At 36.1% G+C, this 18,031-nt stretch overlaps 1 protein-coding gene across 1 annotated transcript; it reads left to right on the forward strand.

Moving 5' to 3' along the window:
* Positions 1-15,977: 15,977 nt before the first annotated feature.
* LOC131875963 (uncharacterized) lies at positions 15,978-16,907 on the forward strand. Its single transcript, XM_059220706.1, has one exon. The coding sequence runs from the start codon at positions 15,978-15,980 to the stop codon at positions 16,905-16,907; it is 930 nt and encodes a 309-aa protein (XP_059076689.1).
* The last annotated feature ends 1,124 nt before the right edge of the window (positions 16,908-18,031 follow it).

Consider the following 18,031-nt stretch of genomic DNA (forward strand, 5'->3'; position numbering starts at 1 on the left):
TACCGGTGCAAAGGTTTCATTGTAATCAACTCCTTCTTTTTGAGAATATCCCTTACACACTAGTCTTGCTTTATATATTGTAGGAGGTGAATGTTTTTTATTTAAAGGAACAAATATAGAAGTGTATGGGAAAAAAAATTTACTCCAAAGAAAAAAACTATTTAAGTGTATTGGTGATTTTTATCTACTGTTTGAAAATTATTTAATCTATTTGGCTAATGTTTCGTTATTTATGGAAAAATATATATTTTATTGGTGATTTCATGAATTCATTGTCATTAATTGACAAGTCACATCATATTGAGTCTGGACTCTGCACAATGTATCAATAAGCGTGACCTCATTAACACGTCACACATACCTAAAATCCACCAATGATTTTAAACCGTTTGATGATCATAGATCAATGACTGAAGTTTTATTTCGGCCCAAATTTCTGAAGAGATCGTAGTTCTCCAGAAAGTGCCCAAAATGGAATTGGATTCAATAGACACGTATCAAATGTCACGGTCGATAATGTTGGTCATTTAATATATGTCTTTTCACTAAGTGCAATCCACTCTGCTCCCATGACTTCAGCATGACTTCCAATATGGTATTTGGTACTGGTTTAGAGTTGTTTCCAATTTCGCACACTAGTGCAATTATGGGAAAGATTTACAGAGATATACGAAAGATTTAAAAAAATTTAAAAGATATAATACGGGTAGAGAAGGAATTATTACAATCAAGAGCTTCAACTATTTATAGATGATCTCTACTTCTTTCATCTTCAATTAGCCTTTGGTAGATAAATCATATGAGCTCACAGTAATTAAATTTTGCCTTTGATTTAGGTCTATAGGCTCATGTTGTATAATTTGGTATTCTGATTTCTCAAGATGGACACTCCTATCAGCTTGAGAAGAATGTCTACGGAGGACCAGAGGGCCTTTTGGGCTCTGTTAGAGACCCAACCCTCCAATCAGTTTGTAAGGAGGTTGGGATGTTCACTGATGAGGTTGTGACAATGGTGTTGGGCAAAGAGTTTCTGTGAAATGAAAATAGATATCGTGTTAACACAAACGTTACATCCTGGTTCTTGGCGTCTCTTCTGGACCTTGTAGGAGACAAGGTGGATATGTTGTTTCCATTAAGGAAGGTGTTTAAAGAAGACTTCCTTGGAGACAATGTTATTGTTGTCGTCTTTGCAAAAGTAGAGATGGGGATCCCTTGGGCGAATGAATTAACCAAGCTTCTCCTCCATAACCAAATAGTGGCCATGCAACCTTTTCTTTTCCATCTTATCACTGATTTTTCAACTCCGTCTATCATTTGTTTTTCATAAACTTTACCCCTAAGCTTTTCTATGGTGTCAATTTTTAGCTGCAACCTAATTTCCTTGTTATGTTTCCAAGTGCAAATATTACACCTACATTCTATTGGAGGCTCAACTTCAATTGGATTCTCCACTGGTTCAATGAATGGATACTTTTATGCCCAATTAATTTGAAAATTCCTCACTAACATATCCCACTCCAGATCCATTTTTTTATTTTGGTTGATCCTTTTTTAATTTGGCTTTTCTTTTCCCCTTATGTGCATTACCATCTATGACATTATCACCCTAGTCGATTATATCTTTCTAGCTAACTTGGGTATCTACCAGATAATCTTCTTCAAGTTCATCCTGATCTGAGATACTAGGTTCATCGTCATGTTCAACATGCAATGTAGGTTGTGAATTTTGTACTTGTACTTATGATGATGTACTTTCCTAGATTTTCACCACAATCTTTGCCAAAGCCAAAGTACGAAGACAACATTCTGCATTTTTTTGGCCTCTCATGGCCTTCCCCACATTTAGGATTCCTACCCTTCTTCCTATTCGACATCTCCAATGAAATAAAGGCTACAAAAAAATATCAATTTGTTGAAGAAAAAATAATAGACTATAAAGTATAATATATGTTTCATTGGCCCTACGACCTACAATATAGATGTCTGAGGTCTCCTGACTGACCACTTCGCTCTAACAGGTCCCCACTAAATAAGAATGAACTCAACAGTGCAAACAGATATAGATAAATTTAAAATAATATTATAACACTTCAAAAATATGATCGCTCACCTTTAGGTCACTAGCAGTCGCCAATGCAATCAACAGGAATGATTTTCCTTGGTTTGAAACTTTGCTATTGATCTGAATTCAGAGCCTATAACCCACCAGATTGTGTAGAGATAGATCTAATCTTTGAATGTATTTATACCAATCCTTATATGGTGAATTCCATGGGAATTTTATATGGTATACAAATATTTGGTGAATCCCGCTTAACTATAACACGACTTATGTAATTTTTGAGGCGATTATGGGTCGTCCAATTAATTGGCAAATACAATAGAGTTGGCAAAAATTGAGGTGAATGGAGACACGCATTGTCAAAATGCCAGGCGAATTGGGTCCTCCTAGCCAACAAATCTTCATATGCCTATAGGCGAATTATGGTCATCTATTAAGGCAACCTCAGAGAGTGTAGGGAAAAAAATTAAATTTACCGTGTGTCCACCGTATATTGTATTGGCAAAATCCTCGCATAGAAACAATTAATTACATAAAACATATTGTGATTGGGTCATGAATTTGACAAAAATTGATAATGCTATGGTGACATGGCCAACCCTAGTCAGTACAATATATTCACCATTTCCCAGGTCGCTGACATGAAAAATTCGCCATTGGCGAATATTCGCCACTAAAGCAAACCCTGACAAGCATTATAGATGATCAAAATTCTACTTTTGGTTATACATTTAGTCTTGGTTTTGCAGTCTTGGACATCCAAGAAGCAACCCACTGTATCTCTTTCTATTGCAAAGGTTTAATAATAAGTTGTCACTTATGCTTCTTGTTAGGTTATTTGGTCAAGAATGTTAAAAGATCTACAAATTCAAGATGGTCCAATAGTGTTTTATTGTGACAATTAGAGTACTATTCATATGAGTAAAAATTCAGTCATCCATTGCAAGATTAACCACATCGATATCCAACACCACTACATTTGTGAGTTGGTTCAACAAGGTTTGGTTGAACTTGTGTAGTATCCCACTACAACACAAATTATTGATATTTCCACAAAGCCTATTGCTCTTCATTGCAAACACTTTATAGTTTATGTGGTGTTCTTCCCAAAATTCATTATGGGGGAGAAAAACATTTTCTTCTCTTTTTTTTTACAATATTCATTATGAGGGAGTGTAAGATAATAAGCATTATTAGTTGTTGTTATAAGATAATTATCACTAATTAGGTAGTAGTTATTTAAATCATTTTTAGAACATGTATACATAAACATTTTTTCGTTCATAATCAATGAAAGGATTTTTGGTGCGTCTCTACATTTAAAATATGTGTTAATGAACTGTAGATCATCATTAGATTGTTTTGGTATGTAAATGCTTGATACCTTATAGAATAGAATAGAAGACTTTTAACATCTACAAGGTCAGAGATTGAACAACAGACTATGTCATTTTTGCATTGTGAAGTGTTGACTCTCTATAATTTAGTTTAATAATGAGCTCTCACATTCTCCACCCATTTTTTGTTGAAAAAATGTTGAAAGAAAAGACACTATCAAACTACTTGTGTAGTTAACCCTAATGTCATTCTTGAATTGCCAATACATGAGAGAACACAAGCTATGAGTACTTAAACCCCTTTATTTATTCTTTTATTACCTACTTGGTGTAAAATATTGTTAATTAAACTACTTTCATGCTTTGGGACTTGTAGAATGCATAACTTGTCTATTACATCTTGGTATCTATTAAGTGACTAGAATTATTATACTTAAGGATTAGAAGTGAAAATACTTGGAAGGGGACAACATTGTCATTTACTTGGCTATTAGTGTTTCTTAGATTGTGATTGAAAATTATGTCAACATTACACTTGAGATCTAGTTTTGAATTATGCATAGACTTACAAGTATGTAAGGTGAAATCTAACTTAGTGGTAATTGTATTAATGATCACAATATAAGAGTTGAATTGCAAACATATTTTTTTATATGAAGTCACATATTGTTAACCATTAAATCCATATTTTAGTGTGTAAATAATACCTAGTTTGCAAACCATAGTATTAAAAGAATGTGGGGTTGCACTATAGGGTAAATAAAATTAAAAGGTTAAGAATATTATTATTGCTAATATTATTGAGTAGATATATGCATATGATTCCCTAATGGATTTAGTGACACCAACTATCTTTGTATGACTCAAGTGTTGCTCATGCTTTAATAAAGTTTGTAATTATTGTTGTATGTCTTTTGGAGTTTAGATTATCTTTATGTGGTATTGTGGAGATGCTTTGGAATTTTCCATCCTATACTCTAATGTGATGAGATTTATTTTATATTAACTAAAAAGTCATGCATAATTTATGTATATGGATTTGATTCTAACAATTTGTCCTTGTAAGACATTGTTCCCTAGTTTGAGATGGGTGATATTTTAATGCTCAACTAACTAAATGTGGTTGATAGTGAGTGTGATTGAATGTAGAGATAGTTAAGAACCTTATTCATAGTATTGTGTCATATTAACACATTCAATTCATTTATTAAAGTAAAATCATACATATTGGTATTTTGTTTTATTTGTGTGATTGTCTTTCATTAGAGAAACTATCTATCAAGGCTAGAAATCCTTAAGGGCTATACCTCACTAACGCAAGTGAAAAAATGGTTGTGTCTAGTATTTGTATAGATCATGTTGACTTTGGAAAGTGCAAGCTCTCATCTTTCTAGTTGAAACCTTAGAAGAAATAAATGTGACTTTGATCGAAGTAAGTATTCAACGAGTCCTTAGATGAAGGATGCTGAAATGACACTAATCTGTAGGGGAGGGTTTAGATCATACATCCAAGGTTTGAGGCTATTCCTAAACTTGTTCGACCTTCCTTCTTTAGTAATCTTTGGTTTGGGAGTGAAATTTGTATTAGATGATTATGAATGAGTTAAAGAAGATTTTTTTTAGTCAATAACATCTCCATTAAATGGCTCTACAACTGCATCTGCATCTGGGTCACGCCCCTAGGGTTTGACACAAGGTTGCAGGGGTCATAGCCACTGATGTGGGGGAGTGTAGGTGGCCTCCTCCACATATTCTCTTGTGTTCTTTTCTTTCTTGTTTTTTGAGTTTTCTTTGTTCTCGCTTGTCCTTCCCGCCATAGCCCACACTCCTCTTTGCGTGTGTGGGTTAATGTGCATTTATGGAGGGATCATCTGAAGGCATGTCCAATTTAAACGATAGATCAGGAGTCAAAGATGTGAACAAGAAAACCTTCAGAGACGTCGTCAATCAACCTTCCTTCGTCGTTGCAGAGGGTGCGAGGTTTGTGTCTCTTGATAATGGAAGCCCTTGTGGAGAAGGTAAGGACCCTAACTATATCTTGGGCTCCATCTCCATTGCTCCAAATGAATTAATGTGTAATGAAATTTCTCTAGAAAAGAATAGATTAAAGGATACTGCTATTTTCTTTGCTGTTGTTGATGGAGATAAATGTTCGGCCAAGAAATTTCTTGATGACTGGTTTAGAAATGTCTAGAATATTAAATTAGGTTTTCATGTCTCATTTTGTAGATTAATACAAAAAGGTTTATTCATAGTTTTTTTCAAGGATCACAATGCTCAATTAGAATTCATTAGCAAACAATATTGGACAGTGGGTAAATGTACTTTCTGAGCCCTAGGGTGGTTTCCTAAAGCGGTCAATGAAGAAATTTTAGCACTTTCATGCCCTAGGTGGCTTCTGGTTAAGAATGTTCCTCTGTTGTTATGGAGATTCATACCACAAATGCTTGAACCAATTGGAAAGACTATCTGGATGGATAAATCGGCCTCTCTTATACCTCACTTGGATGCTAGGGTTCTAGTTTTGATCAACCCTGGCCGCAACCTTCCTAATTTGGTAAACATTAACTTAGGAAATGAAATTGTGATTTGCCCTATTGAAATCCTTGGAGGGATTAATGTGTGCTTCCTCTGTAGAAAAGAGGGACATATTTAGAATAATTTCCCAATAGTTAATCGACATAAAGGAATGGATAAGGCCCGCAATGATGCTAGCGACCCTCCTTTGGTCCACAGAAATCATGCTCCTCTCATGGACAATCTTAACTCCCTTAGTAAAAAAATCAATAGAGCTATGAATGGAGAGAGTAATAGAACCCTTGAGACTGGCAAAAATGATAATACCGGTATCTCCAATAATATCCCTGCCTCCCATTCTACAAATTTGGAAGCCCTAAAATAGATGGGTGAAGATCAGCAGGTGGTTTTCAAATGGTTGGAAAAAAACCCTAGGAAAAGGAGAAGGAAAAATGCCCAGCAATTGGCTCTGAAGAAAATTAGAGTGAATAACCCTAATAATTTAAGTATAGAAAGGATAAATCATCTGTGATGTACAACTTGGCCTCGCCTATGGATGATGATGTGCAGGAGATCCCCCCAGAAATAAGATTCTCGATCTTGAAAGCAACCTCTACCAATGATAGATCCATAGATTAGGAGTTCGAAGAGAGGGACGGTGTCAGTAGTGAGTGAGGTAAGAGAGGGAGCCCTAGAGGGACAATGAACTTAAAGGCTACGCATAAGAACTCTACAAATATGGATGTGTCCTATGAGCTTGCCTTAACATGTGTCATTGATAATGCAAAAGAAACCCCCTCTCTTACAGAATCTCTATGTCGAAAATGTGGTGTCAGCCTGCAATAGGAGGAAACAATTCAAACACACACATGAAACATTGCATTAGAGATTATAAATCCAAACAAAGCAAGTTAAATGATTCTAAACTCTTTAAAATCGTTCCATGTTCCTCTATCTCCAAGGATCTTCAAGATTCAAGGTGCCTCTCAGCTTGGAAGAGCACTTGATTCTTTAAGATGACAACCTAAAGAATGAGATTTAAATGATTCTAAGATCTAAATGGAATGCAACCAAGATCCTAGTGATGATTTAGATATGAAACTAGATGATGATAGGATGCAAGATATTGATATGAAGCTTGAACTAGTATGAAAATGATACTAAGATGAAGCTAACATGATATGAGATTAACATGATATATCTAAGATTATAATACTATCAAAATGATCTAAAATGCTATTCTATCAAAGAGAGATAATATGCTTAATGTAATGAGACTATAAGTTTGATGCACAAAGACTTGATTGTTTTGAACAAGGAATGGGCTCTATTTATAGGGAAAATAGGGTAATGGATGGTTGAGATTGGATGATCTTATCAAGGGCCAGGATTGACAGTTAATCAATCCATGTTTACAATTCTCACCAATGAAATGGTGACAATTGTCAACAAGAGACTACTTGAGAGGAGATGAAAGAAGCATTAAATGCTTGAGAAGACATGAAGGTTATCTTAGGGGGTAAGGGTTAAGGTTAGGTTAGGGTTATCCATTGGATAAAGCTTTTACCCAAATGATAAACTCTTGTGCAAGGGTTAAGGAGATAACCAAGGGTAAAGCCATGAGTGCTTGATGAGACCCCTGGGTTAGATGAAGGTTGAGTTAGGCAAAAAGTCTATAGCCATGCCAAAAGGGTGAGTTAACCATTAATGGTTTGGAAGACTTTGGAGACAAATTTGTAAGAGTCCTTCCAAATTTAGGGGAACTCAACAAGTTAGCTTGTTGAAGACATAAAGGCTTTAATGCTTTTGGAAGACTTTCCTCCAAATTTGAGAAGTGACATCCTCAAATTTAGGGAAAAGGAATGATTGAAGGGTTTAGGCTAATTGATTAGGATTAGATGGGTTCTAGAAGAATTTAGAAAGGGGGTTTAGGAGGCAAGTGGGAGATGTAGGATTTTGCAAGTGGGTGGGGAAAATAGAATTTAATTAAAATAAAATTAATTTATTTCAATTGTGGTTGCACCTTGCATTTGTAGGATTTTGCAAGTGGGGGGATTTTAATTAAATGTAAATTTAATTAAATGGGTTAGAAGGAGGATTTGATTAAATGCAAATTTAATTAAATGGCTTAGATAGAAGAAGGGTATATTAATTAAATATTAATTTAATTAATAGGTGATTAGAAGAATAAGGATATTAATTAATAGGAAGAATTAAGAATAATTAAATGAATAAAATTCACTTAATTCATTGTGCAACTTTCAGGTGTCTACAGAATCCACTCCTGAAACGGCTGTCTCCCTTCCCCCCAAGAAGTTTGTTGAAATTGAGGATAACTGTGTGATTGAGGTCATTGTTGTTGACCCTAATAGTTGTGATGCTAGGTGTAGTAAACCATTAGCCATTGAGGATGAAACCCTAGACTGTTGTAATAGCTTGGAGGCACTCAGACCTTGTTCTGAGAGTGGTGAGGCCCCCAGTCAGCCTGATCCCAATAAGGATCCCGATTTCGAGGATGACTCTCAAAATGATGAATGCATCGGTGAAGATGGGGAGTAGATGATGGATTCAGAGAAACTTGAGGTTATACCCAGAAGAAGAAGAGGTAGACCACTAGGTTCAAAGAACAAGGGCTCAACTAATAGAAGGAAAATTGAAGAAAAGAAAGATCTCCCCAGATGTTTTAACAGCTTCAAGGCTACTAAAGAGTAAATAAATTGCATATATTTATTATGAAGTGCATCTCATGGAATATTAGAGGTCTGGAGTCACCAGATAGGAAGCAGATAGTTAGCAAGTTTGTTAATCAGCACAAGGATGCGGATTTTGTCATGTTTCAAGAACTAAAAGTAGTTAAACTTACCTTGGAGGTCAATTTAGAATTCATCTGGAAAGACTCTATTAAGATATGTTCAAGCCATGATAAAGGTAGAGGGGGAGTTGGGCTCCTCATCAACTCCAAATGGAAAGATCACATTGTTAACCAAGGGTGCTCACCATGTAACAGAGTAGTGTGGGCTTCACTGGACATTAATAAAACTATCATCAGAGTATGTTCAATTTATGTTGCCAATGACTATAGGGAAAGGATCGAACTATGGGATTGGATTGCCTCCCTCCCTGATATTCTGTGGATTATTGGGGGAGATTTCAACATGATTGAAAGTCGTGAGGATAAATGTGGTTGTGTACCTATGGAATGGAAAGGAACAGAGAATTTACATTGGGAAAGAATAAAAAATTGTAGGAAACTATTTGACCCCTTACTTGGTAACAAGAAGGATGCAAAAGAATTTGGTTCACTTGGTGCAATTACCAGAGAGGAAAACATAGAATATATTGTAGATTGGATGGGTTTTATGTTGATAGAGAACAATTATACTTTGCACCAGATAATCAGGGTAACATTGTGATAGTATGGTCGGTTTCATCTCGAACCATCACCCTGTGATTTCCCTAATTAGTCTCAGAGACACTCCAAAAAAGCAAGGGAAAGTAAGAGATAAATTCATCCTCAATACCCATCTCCTCAAGGATCTGGATGTGTTGGTCACCTTAAAAATTATTATACTTCTCAACAAAGGAAACAAGGAAATGAAATCTCATGTAACCAGATGGAACCAAAATGTTATGAGTTGGTGGACACTACTCCAAACTATTGGGAAGAAGAAAGCTAAAGATTATAGGTCGATGGAGAAAACACTTTCTGATGAATTGTACCAATGTGAGGTAGATGTCCAGAATAGTCCAAGAAAAGTAGAATTTTTCAGACAAAGTGGCTCAGGCGAGGGATGCTCTGAGGAAGCACCAACAAGTTAAGATTAGAGGTGCAATGATCAGGGCCCGAAGTCAGTGGATGCAATTCAGTGACAAAGGCTCTAAATTTTTCTTCAACATGCTCAAGCAGAAGAAATTTAGAGAAAAGATTGATAGGTTATGGATAGATAATAAAGAGGTAGTGGAATTGGAAAATATTAAAGAGGCTTTTTGCCAATTTTATAGAGAACTCTTCTCCTCGGAAGACTCCCTTAAATCTCAGAAAGCCAGAGAGAAGTGGAGAGATATTATTCCGAGTAAGATTACAGTAGAGGATGCACAAACATTGAGGGAAACTATCTCTGTGGGTGAGCTAAAAACTACTATTAGGAACCTGAGCAATGACAAAACTCCGGGCTCGAATGGACTGCCTGTCAAATTTAATAAAGCTAATGAGGAGTGGATTTCCCAAGACCTCCATGAACTATATTCAAAGGCTTATGAGAGGGGATTGCTAGGAGAACTTATCAATAAAGAGACTATTAAGTTATTACCCAAAGAAGGGGACAAGTCACTTATCAAAAATTGGAGACCCATTACTCTCCTCAATGTGTCCTATAAAATTTTGGCCAAAGCTCTTGCACTCAGACTAGAGAATGTGCTACCCAAATTCATATGTCCCACTCAAACAGGGTTCATAAAGGAAAGATTCATACTGGAAAACCTAATCACCAGCTGGGAGGCAATGGACTGGGCAAATGTATCAGGACAAAATGTGGCAATGTTTCTTTTGGATTTTGAGAAGGCCTATGATAGGGTTGAATGGGAGTTTATCATGATGATGCTAGAAGCCTTTGGATTTCCTGTGGAGTTCTGCAAATGGGTGAAGATTCTCCTTAAAGATGCATCTACTCAGGTAGAGATTAATGGATCTCTCTTGTAGATTATTAAGCTTGGTAGGTCTATTAGACAGGGTTGCATCTTGCCCCTGCACTTTTTGTTATAGCCTTTGATGCCCTGTATTATATCTTAAGAGATTACACCATATCCCCTAAAGTAGGAAGTGCTAAACTTCTTGATGGCTCTGAACTAATTAATACCCAATTTTTTGATGACACTGCACTTTTTATAGAACTCACCAAGCAAAATATGGAAGCCCTGGAGTGCAAAATTAAGTTCTTAGGTGAGATCTTAGAGGCCAAAATTTCTCAGGTTAAATCCACCCTGCTTGGGTGGAAGGAGGAGCCACCAGATTGTTTACACTAGTTTGGAATCTAATGGGGAGGCCTAATAAGATTGTCAGGTACTTGGGAATACCCTTTTCCATCTCCCCTTCTCTCAAGGAGATGTGGCTATGGGTTAGAGGCAAAATTGACAAGAATCTCAATAAATAGAATAATAGGTATCTTTCGCTTGCTGGAAGAGTGCAAGTGTGTCAAAAAATTCTATCCTCATAGAACATTTACTACTCCTCGGTGTGGATGTTCTCTAACTATCAAAACCTGGAAATACAAAAAGTTGTTAGGAACTTCCTATGGTCCGACGAGAAAGGAAATAAAAAGATACACTATGTCAAGTGGGGGTGGTGCCACATAGAGAAGAGTGTGGGAGGGATCGAGTTAAAAGACTTGAGAATACAAGGGGTTTCCCTTGCTACAAAATGGATCTTCCAAGATTTTGATGGCAATGACCATGGAAAATTCTAGTGAGAAACAACATCCTGAGAGCTGTTCTAAAGAAGGCTAAATCCTGGAAATCTCTACCTTTTGGTGACCTAGTGGTTGGAGGTTTTGCAGTCTCGGTGCAAGGTTCGAGTGTCTTTAAGTCTATTTGGAAAGCCTGGGAAACTATTAGACCTTTCATCACAAATAATAGGGCCAGCAACAATGACCACATCCATGGGGAAAGGTCTATCTGGTGGAACCTTCTCCATTTGTCTAAACCTCTTGCGTTTATGTAAGGGTACTCTACTAAAGCCTGGGCCGTTAAAGGCATTCGTTGCTTTAAAGAAATTATTCAGAATGATAGGCTTCTTTGCTGGGAATGCCTTAGAGATAGATTTGATCTACAAAATTCCCATAATAGAACCTATAACATGATGAAACATACTTGTTCAGACCTGCAGTTACCCAAGAAATGCAAGATTATTAATGAAAGATGTACTGATCTTATGTGGAACAATAATATTTATGTGTCTAATATCAAAGCTATTATTGTTTATAATACCCTAACATATGATGAATCTATTATAATGTATGCTAACAATCTGTGGTTTGCAAAACTCTTAGTGAAACAGTGGCAGAAGATATTTTCACGACTATGGAGTAGTCCTATCACACCCAAGAAAAAATGCTTTAAATGGTTGATGATAATTAACAGGCTGCCATTCAGAAAGGATCATAATAATAGTGATATATGCAAAGTGTGTAGAGTACCCGAGTCTGTTAGGCACATTTTCTTTGAGTGTAATATTGCTAGAGAAATTTGGTTGTTATTTGGTATATCTTTTCCTAAGCAAATTCATGTTCTAGATGTTCTCACTAGATATATTAAGGGTTTGAAAAAGGATACTAACTTATTTTGGCATAATCTTTCCATTGAAATTTTATGGTATATATGGAAAATTAGAAATGAAGATAAGTTCCAAGGTATAGTTAGGGCCCTTACTAAGTCATTTCGTGGACTCACCCTTCATCGAATTTTTCTACAGGTATCTATTACGATGAACATTAAGAAGCACAAATTCTTGAGATTCATTAAAGACAGAAATGCCAAGATGTACCTACATGAGATGGAGAATGGATACAAGTGGAGGTAGGCGCAGGAGAAAAACAATTTGTTGACTTAGAAATGGAGAGCCTGGGATTAGAGATTAAGAAAATCAAAGACCCAGTGAAGGATCACATTCAGATGCTTACTCAACTCCTTGAGGGTAAGCAGGCTATGTGGATGGAAGGCCCTCTGGAGTGGACGACCTGGATGGAGGCCTTTCAAGAACATGAGCAGACTTGATCCAGCTTTGACACATCATTACCTCACCCATGATCTAGCTTCGACAGTACTCTCTGCAAATATATGCATAATTTTGTGTAAATCTTGTGTATAATCCTATATAGTTTTCTAGATCTGCAATCCTTATGTACATTCATCTGTAGTTAGTTGAACATTGGATATGATAGTTTTTTTGTATTGGTTTTCTCCCTATATGCAATATAAAAAAAAATGAGTTAAAGAAACTTGATAACTCATATCTAATAATGATATAAAATGAGGCTAATAGGATCTAATGAGGTTAACAATGGTTATTCATGTTTTCTACAGATGATCTACTTATAGTAGTTGTTGATCCTAAAATTTGCACTCTAGGAAACAACCTTATGGGAAGTTCAGTAAATAGGGGACCTGATGTGTTTTACTAAACTACCTCCAAGATTTTAGAAGTCATCTCTTCATTAAATTGAGAGGAAAAGGGATAAGGATAGAACTTGCAGAGGTAAACTAAATCTAAGGCAATACACCAAAATTTAAATGCTCTAAAGTACTAACCAGAAGCAAATGACACGTTATCTTACAACAAGATCACATAATTCCACACTCTTCATTATTAGGGAGAGAACAAGGTACATAAGGTCATTGAGACACATAACACAATATTCAAATCTCCTTGTGAGATGCACCTATTAATGCTAAAGAGAAGAACATATACTTCACTACCTTAGGGTATCTTTTACTGATATTTCTAGATTAGTATGATATAACATCCATTTAATTAATACAGGTGTATGAAAAAGTGAAATTACACATGATTCAAGAACCATACAATTAAATGGAAACCATAAGAGTTACACAATATTTAGGCACTATGACATACTCACTTGCACATAGAATTCTAAATTTTTCACTAAGATTGAAACACATAATAAAGGCAACTAACAACACAGTCTAATATGTCTCCTTCCTTCATTCATGAATTAAAGTCTAAGATAAACATTTCTTAACTATATTTCTAGAAAAAATAATATTTGTCACAAAAGTCCCCCTTTTCACATTAAACACCCAGGCTTTTATAAGAGCGAAACTCTAAAACCGTAAAAGCCCCAAAATGTAAAGGACCACTGCATATCTATCGCGTGGCACATCATCATGACAACTCTTGCAATCATACTTTGCAAATTGATTTGAGCTCCATTGTTCGCTTGCCACCTCTTCTAACAGAAGAACTCTCACCTTTTGGTTGCAACAGAAAAGATGCGAGGATAGAGCTTGTGGACAAATAGCTTCTTGGCAGATGGTGCTATTTGATTTCTTCAAGAAATTTTTTTTAGTTTGTTGCAAAATGAACATTCCTGCCATTTTAAGGACTCGCTATTAGAACCAAGTACCCACTTTGGACACGTGGCAAGATGGTGAGGCTTCTTTCATTATCTTCCTTGTTAAAAACTTAAAGTCCACAAAGGGGCAGCATGTGGTGGTACCCTAAAACACTTTTTAGGAATTGCGCTCTTGCAAAAACTTGACGCACTAGTTTCACAAATGGGGGTTGTTCGTGCCGGCACTGGCTATGCTGGCGAAAATTTGCACCGCACGGCCTTCCTGCAATACGCCTTCTTCAATGCACTGCACGGTTGATTATGTTTTTTATAAGTGAAATAATTTATTTTAATAAACTAATAATTAATTATACATTAATTTTTTTAATAATATGTTTAAATTTTTTAATTTTTATTTTATTTTTATTTTTTAATAATAATAGGAAGCTTTTAATAAATATAGGTATTTTTTTAATTTATATATTTTTTAAAAATTAATAATAAATTATATATTTAATTTTTTTTTTAAATTATTTGTTTTAATTATTATATTATTAATATTTACTTGAAATTAGTATAATATATTTATTTGATGGATCCAAGTTAGATTCATAAAAATGGAAGAAATAGATAAATTTATAGCAATGCAATTCATCTTATTTTAGTAAGTTTGAGATTGAAAATAATATGGTTGAATTAACACTTCAGAATGATTTAAATTAAATTTGTATTTATAAAAAATATATATTAATAATTTTTTATAAAATAATTTTGAAGTAAAAATAAAAATTTGAACATATTTAATTTTATGTGGTGGATCTAAGAATTCTAACTAATTTGAATATACTTACTTGATGGATATAAACTAGATTCATACAAAAAAAAATTAGATAAAATTTATAGCAATAACTACTATTATAATTTAAATTATAATTTTCATTTTATTTAGTAAAGAGAGATGACAAATGCCATTATAAAATAAATGTATTTCACAAACATCTCTATCTTAAAAAAATTAATTAGCACATTTTTTTTTTCTTCTTTTTAAAAGATGAAAAAGACACAAACTAAGCTAAGTATAAAACTAAGTTGATAAATACAAAGTTAAAAAATAATAAAATTATTGCATAAAAATATGTTATTAATAAAAGAAGTTAGAAAATATAATATGTTTATATTTTATAATATCTATTAAATAAATTATTAAATTTATAAGATATATAAAATATTTAATTTTATGAATATAAAGACAAAATTTAGAGATAATATTAAATTAATAATTAAAGAAATGAAAATAATATAATTAATAAATATTTTTTAAATTAATATATATATTAACTTTAAATATAATTTTGTACTAAATTATAAAATGAATATTTAATTTAATCATAATTATAAATTATTCATAATGTATATTTGATATCATAATTATGTCAATTAATTTAACTATAAATATAACTTGTAGTTTAGCTAGATTATAAATTTATGTATCTTATATTCATTATCTAACTTATCTAACTTATAACATTATAATTATTAAAAACCAAACAATAGTGAACCTGCTCTGCAAACTTCCCGCTCTGCAATTTCAAATTTTGAACCTTCGTCATTCATGGTGGTGTCTGCTAGTGGGGATCTCCCCCACCACCCACAATCCCTGCCCTAGACCTTGCGTTGTTGACACTATCTACCACATCTTATGTTGGTCCCACTGCGGTTCCTCTGTCCATTCCAGCGGTGCCTCAGTTTGACGGTCCTCCTTTGGAGAGCCCTCAGGACACAAGCGTAGTTTCGAATTCTGACCCTGTTCCTGTCGTGTCGATTGTCCTATCCTCAGAGCCTCTGGCTGGCAACGCGAATCTCAAAGGATGGAAGAACATGCTGGTTGGAAAGTCGGACACTGTGGACCCCAACTTTATCCCAATTTACTCACAATCTGAGCAGGGAATGTCTTTTGAGCTTCCTGATGTAGTCTTGGACCGCTTTTTGTAGAACATGACTAACACTCTGGTGGGGAAGTTCTTCTCCTTGCGCCCCATGGTGGAGATGGTCCGAAAATGGGTCAAGGACAAATGGAAGCTGAAGGGGAGTGTTTCTATCAGTGCTATGCTTGGTGCCCTATTCCTCTTCAAATTCACTGTCGAGGAGGATGTCGCCCATGTCCTCTCTGGTTTCTGGTCCTATGGTCATAATAACCTCTCCCTTTATTGTTGGAAGGCTAGCTTTGATCTTGCAGCTGACTTGCAAAAAATTGCGCCGGTATGGGTTCGTCTCCAGGGGCTCCTCCTTGAATACTGGGACGAATCCATCTTCAAATGGATTGGGAACTCATTTGGCCACTTTGTAGGTGTTGATGAAATCACTAGATCCAAATCACACCTGGTCTATGCTCGCTTTTGTGTCCAAGCTACTGTGAGCAAGAACCTCCCCAACTTCATAACCCTTAAATCCACACTGGGCAGCTGGACTCAAGCTTTGGTTTATGAAAATGCTACCCTCTTCTGCCAAAAATGTCGTAAATCAGGGCATGTTATCTCTCAATGCAAGGCCCCAACACCCCCTCTCCTCAAGCTCAAGGGTCTAGCCCTAGGGGAGGATCTAGTGCCAAATGCTCCTATTATTCACCATGACCTTGTTGTGGGGCATGTTATCCACCCTACTACTGGCCCAGACCTACCTCCCTTGGCGGTTGAAGACCCAGTTATTGAAGAATACCCATTTGCTGAGAGTATCATCAACCTTCTCCAATCTCCTGCAAAGATTGTGGAGGAAGCCTCTATTCCGGCCCAGATGGTCCAGTGCATGTCCCCAATGACCGGCTTGGTTTCTCTGGCTGGTCAACTAGAAGATGGCGAGATTGCGAGGGACCCCTCTCTCGTCTTGGAGACAGCTCGCTCCCCGTTGGTGGCTACCCCCCAAAACTAGGGATTATCTTCTCCTAGTGCCTCTGGTGCATCATCTAGTGGTTGCATGACCCCTGCTGATGAGGGCTGGATTACTCAAAGATGCAAGACCAGGACTGCTAAGCCTGACGTGGCGACAGATCTCAAAGCGGGACGGTCATCGCAGAGACTTTCAAGACAAAAGGAGGCAGCAAGGGCCAATGGTAGGCAGAGGACCTTGGAGACGACCATAAAAGGTAAGAAATGAAGGTCCTCTCTTGGAACATGAGGGGCCTGAACAACCCCCAAAAGCAATATGCTCTAAAAAAATGCATTTTTGAAAATAAAATTATGGTCCTTCTTCTTCAAGAAGTTAAGATGTCTTTGTCCTCCTCCATGGTGGCTAGGAGAATCTAGCCTGGTGCTAAGTTTGTTATTAGTGAGGCTACTGGAGCCTCTGGTGGTCTGGTCACCATGTGGGACCCCTCTCATTTTTCTGGCAATGTTCTCTCCTCCTCAGCCAACCTTTTGGTTTCTGAACTCTCCTCCCCGATGGACTCCTGCATCCTTATTAATGTTTATGCCCTTAATGTATGATCTAGTAGATTAACGTTGTGGAATGATATAATAGCTCTAATACAAAATGATGCTAATGCTCACTGGCTGATTGCGGGTGATTTCAACTCCCCTTTGATTCCCTCTGAGAAGCTGGGAGGCCTTCCTGAATACTCTGACAGCATGACAAATCTAGCTGATTTCATTGGCAGAAATGGGTTAATGGATGTGGAACTATCGGGGCAAAAATTCACTTGATCCAATAATAGAAAGGGAAAGGATCTTATCCAAGTCAGACTTGACAGATTTCTCATCTCGAGTAACTAGGGAATTGGTCTAGCCTTGAAGCTCACTGCCCTCCCGAAAACGATCTCTGACCACAACCCCCTGCTCCTATGGAATACCACTAATGCTGCTAGGAGGAAGTATCATTTTCGGTATGAAATTATGTGGAACTCTCACCCTGAGTTCAAGGACTGCATTAAAAGATGGTGGAGTACCAACATATTTGGTACTCCTGTGTTCAGGATTGCCCAGAAGCTCGACTTCGTCAAAAGAAACGGCTGGGATTGGAACAAAAACACCTTTGGGGATATATTCAAGCAAAAAAAG

Source organism: Cryptomeria japonica, chromosome 5 (genome assembly GCF_030272615.1).
Source record: "Cryptomeria japonica chromosome 5, Sugi_1.0, whole genome shotgun sequence".
Lineage (NCBI taxonomy): Eukaryota > Viridiplantae > Streptophyta > Pinopsida > Cupressales > Cupressaceae > Cryptomeria > Cryptomeria japonica.

Excerpts from the sequence above, each read along its gene's own strand:
- LOC131875963 (XM_059220706.1), top strand. The coding sequence starts at position 15,978 with ATGACTAACACTCTGGTGGGGAAGTTCTTCTCCTTGCGCCCCATGGTG.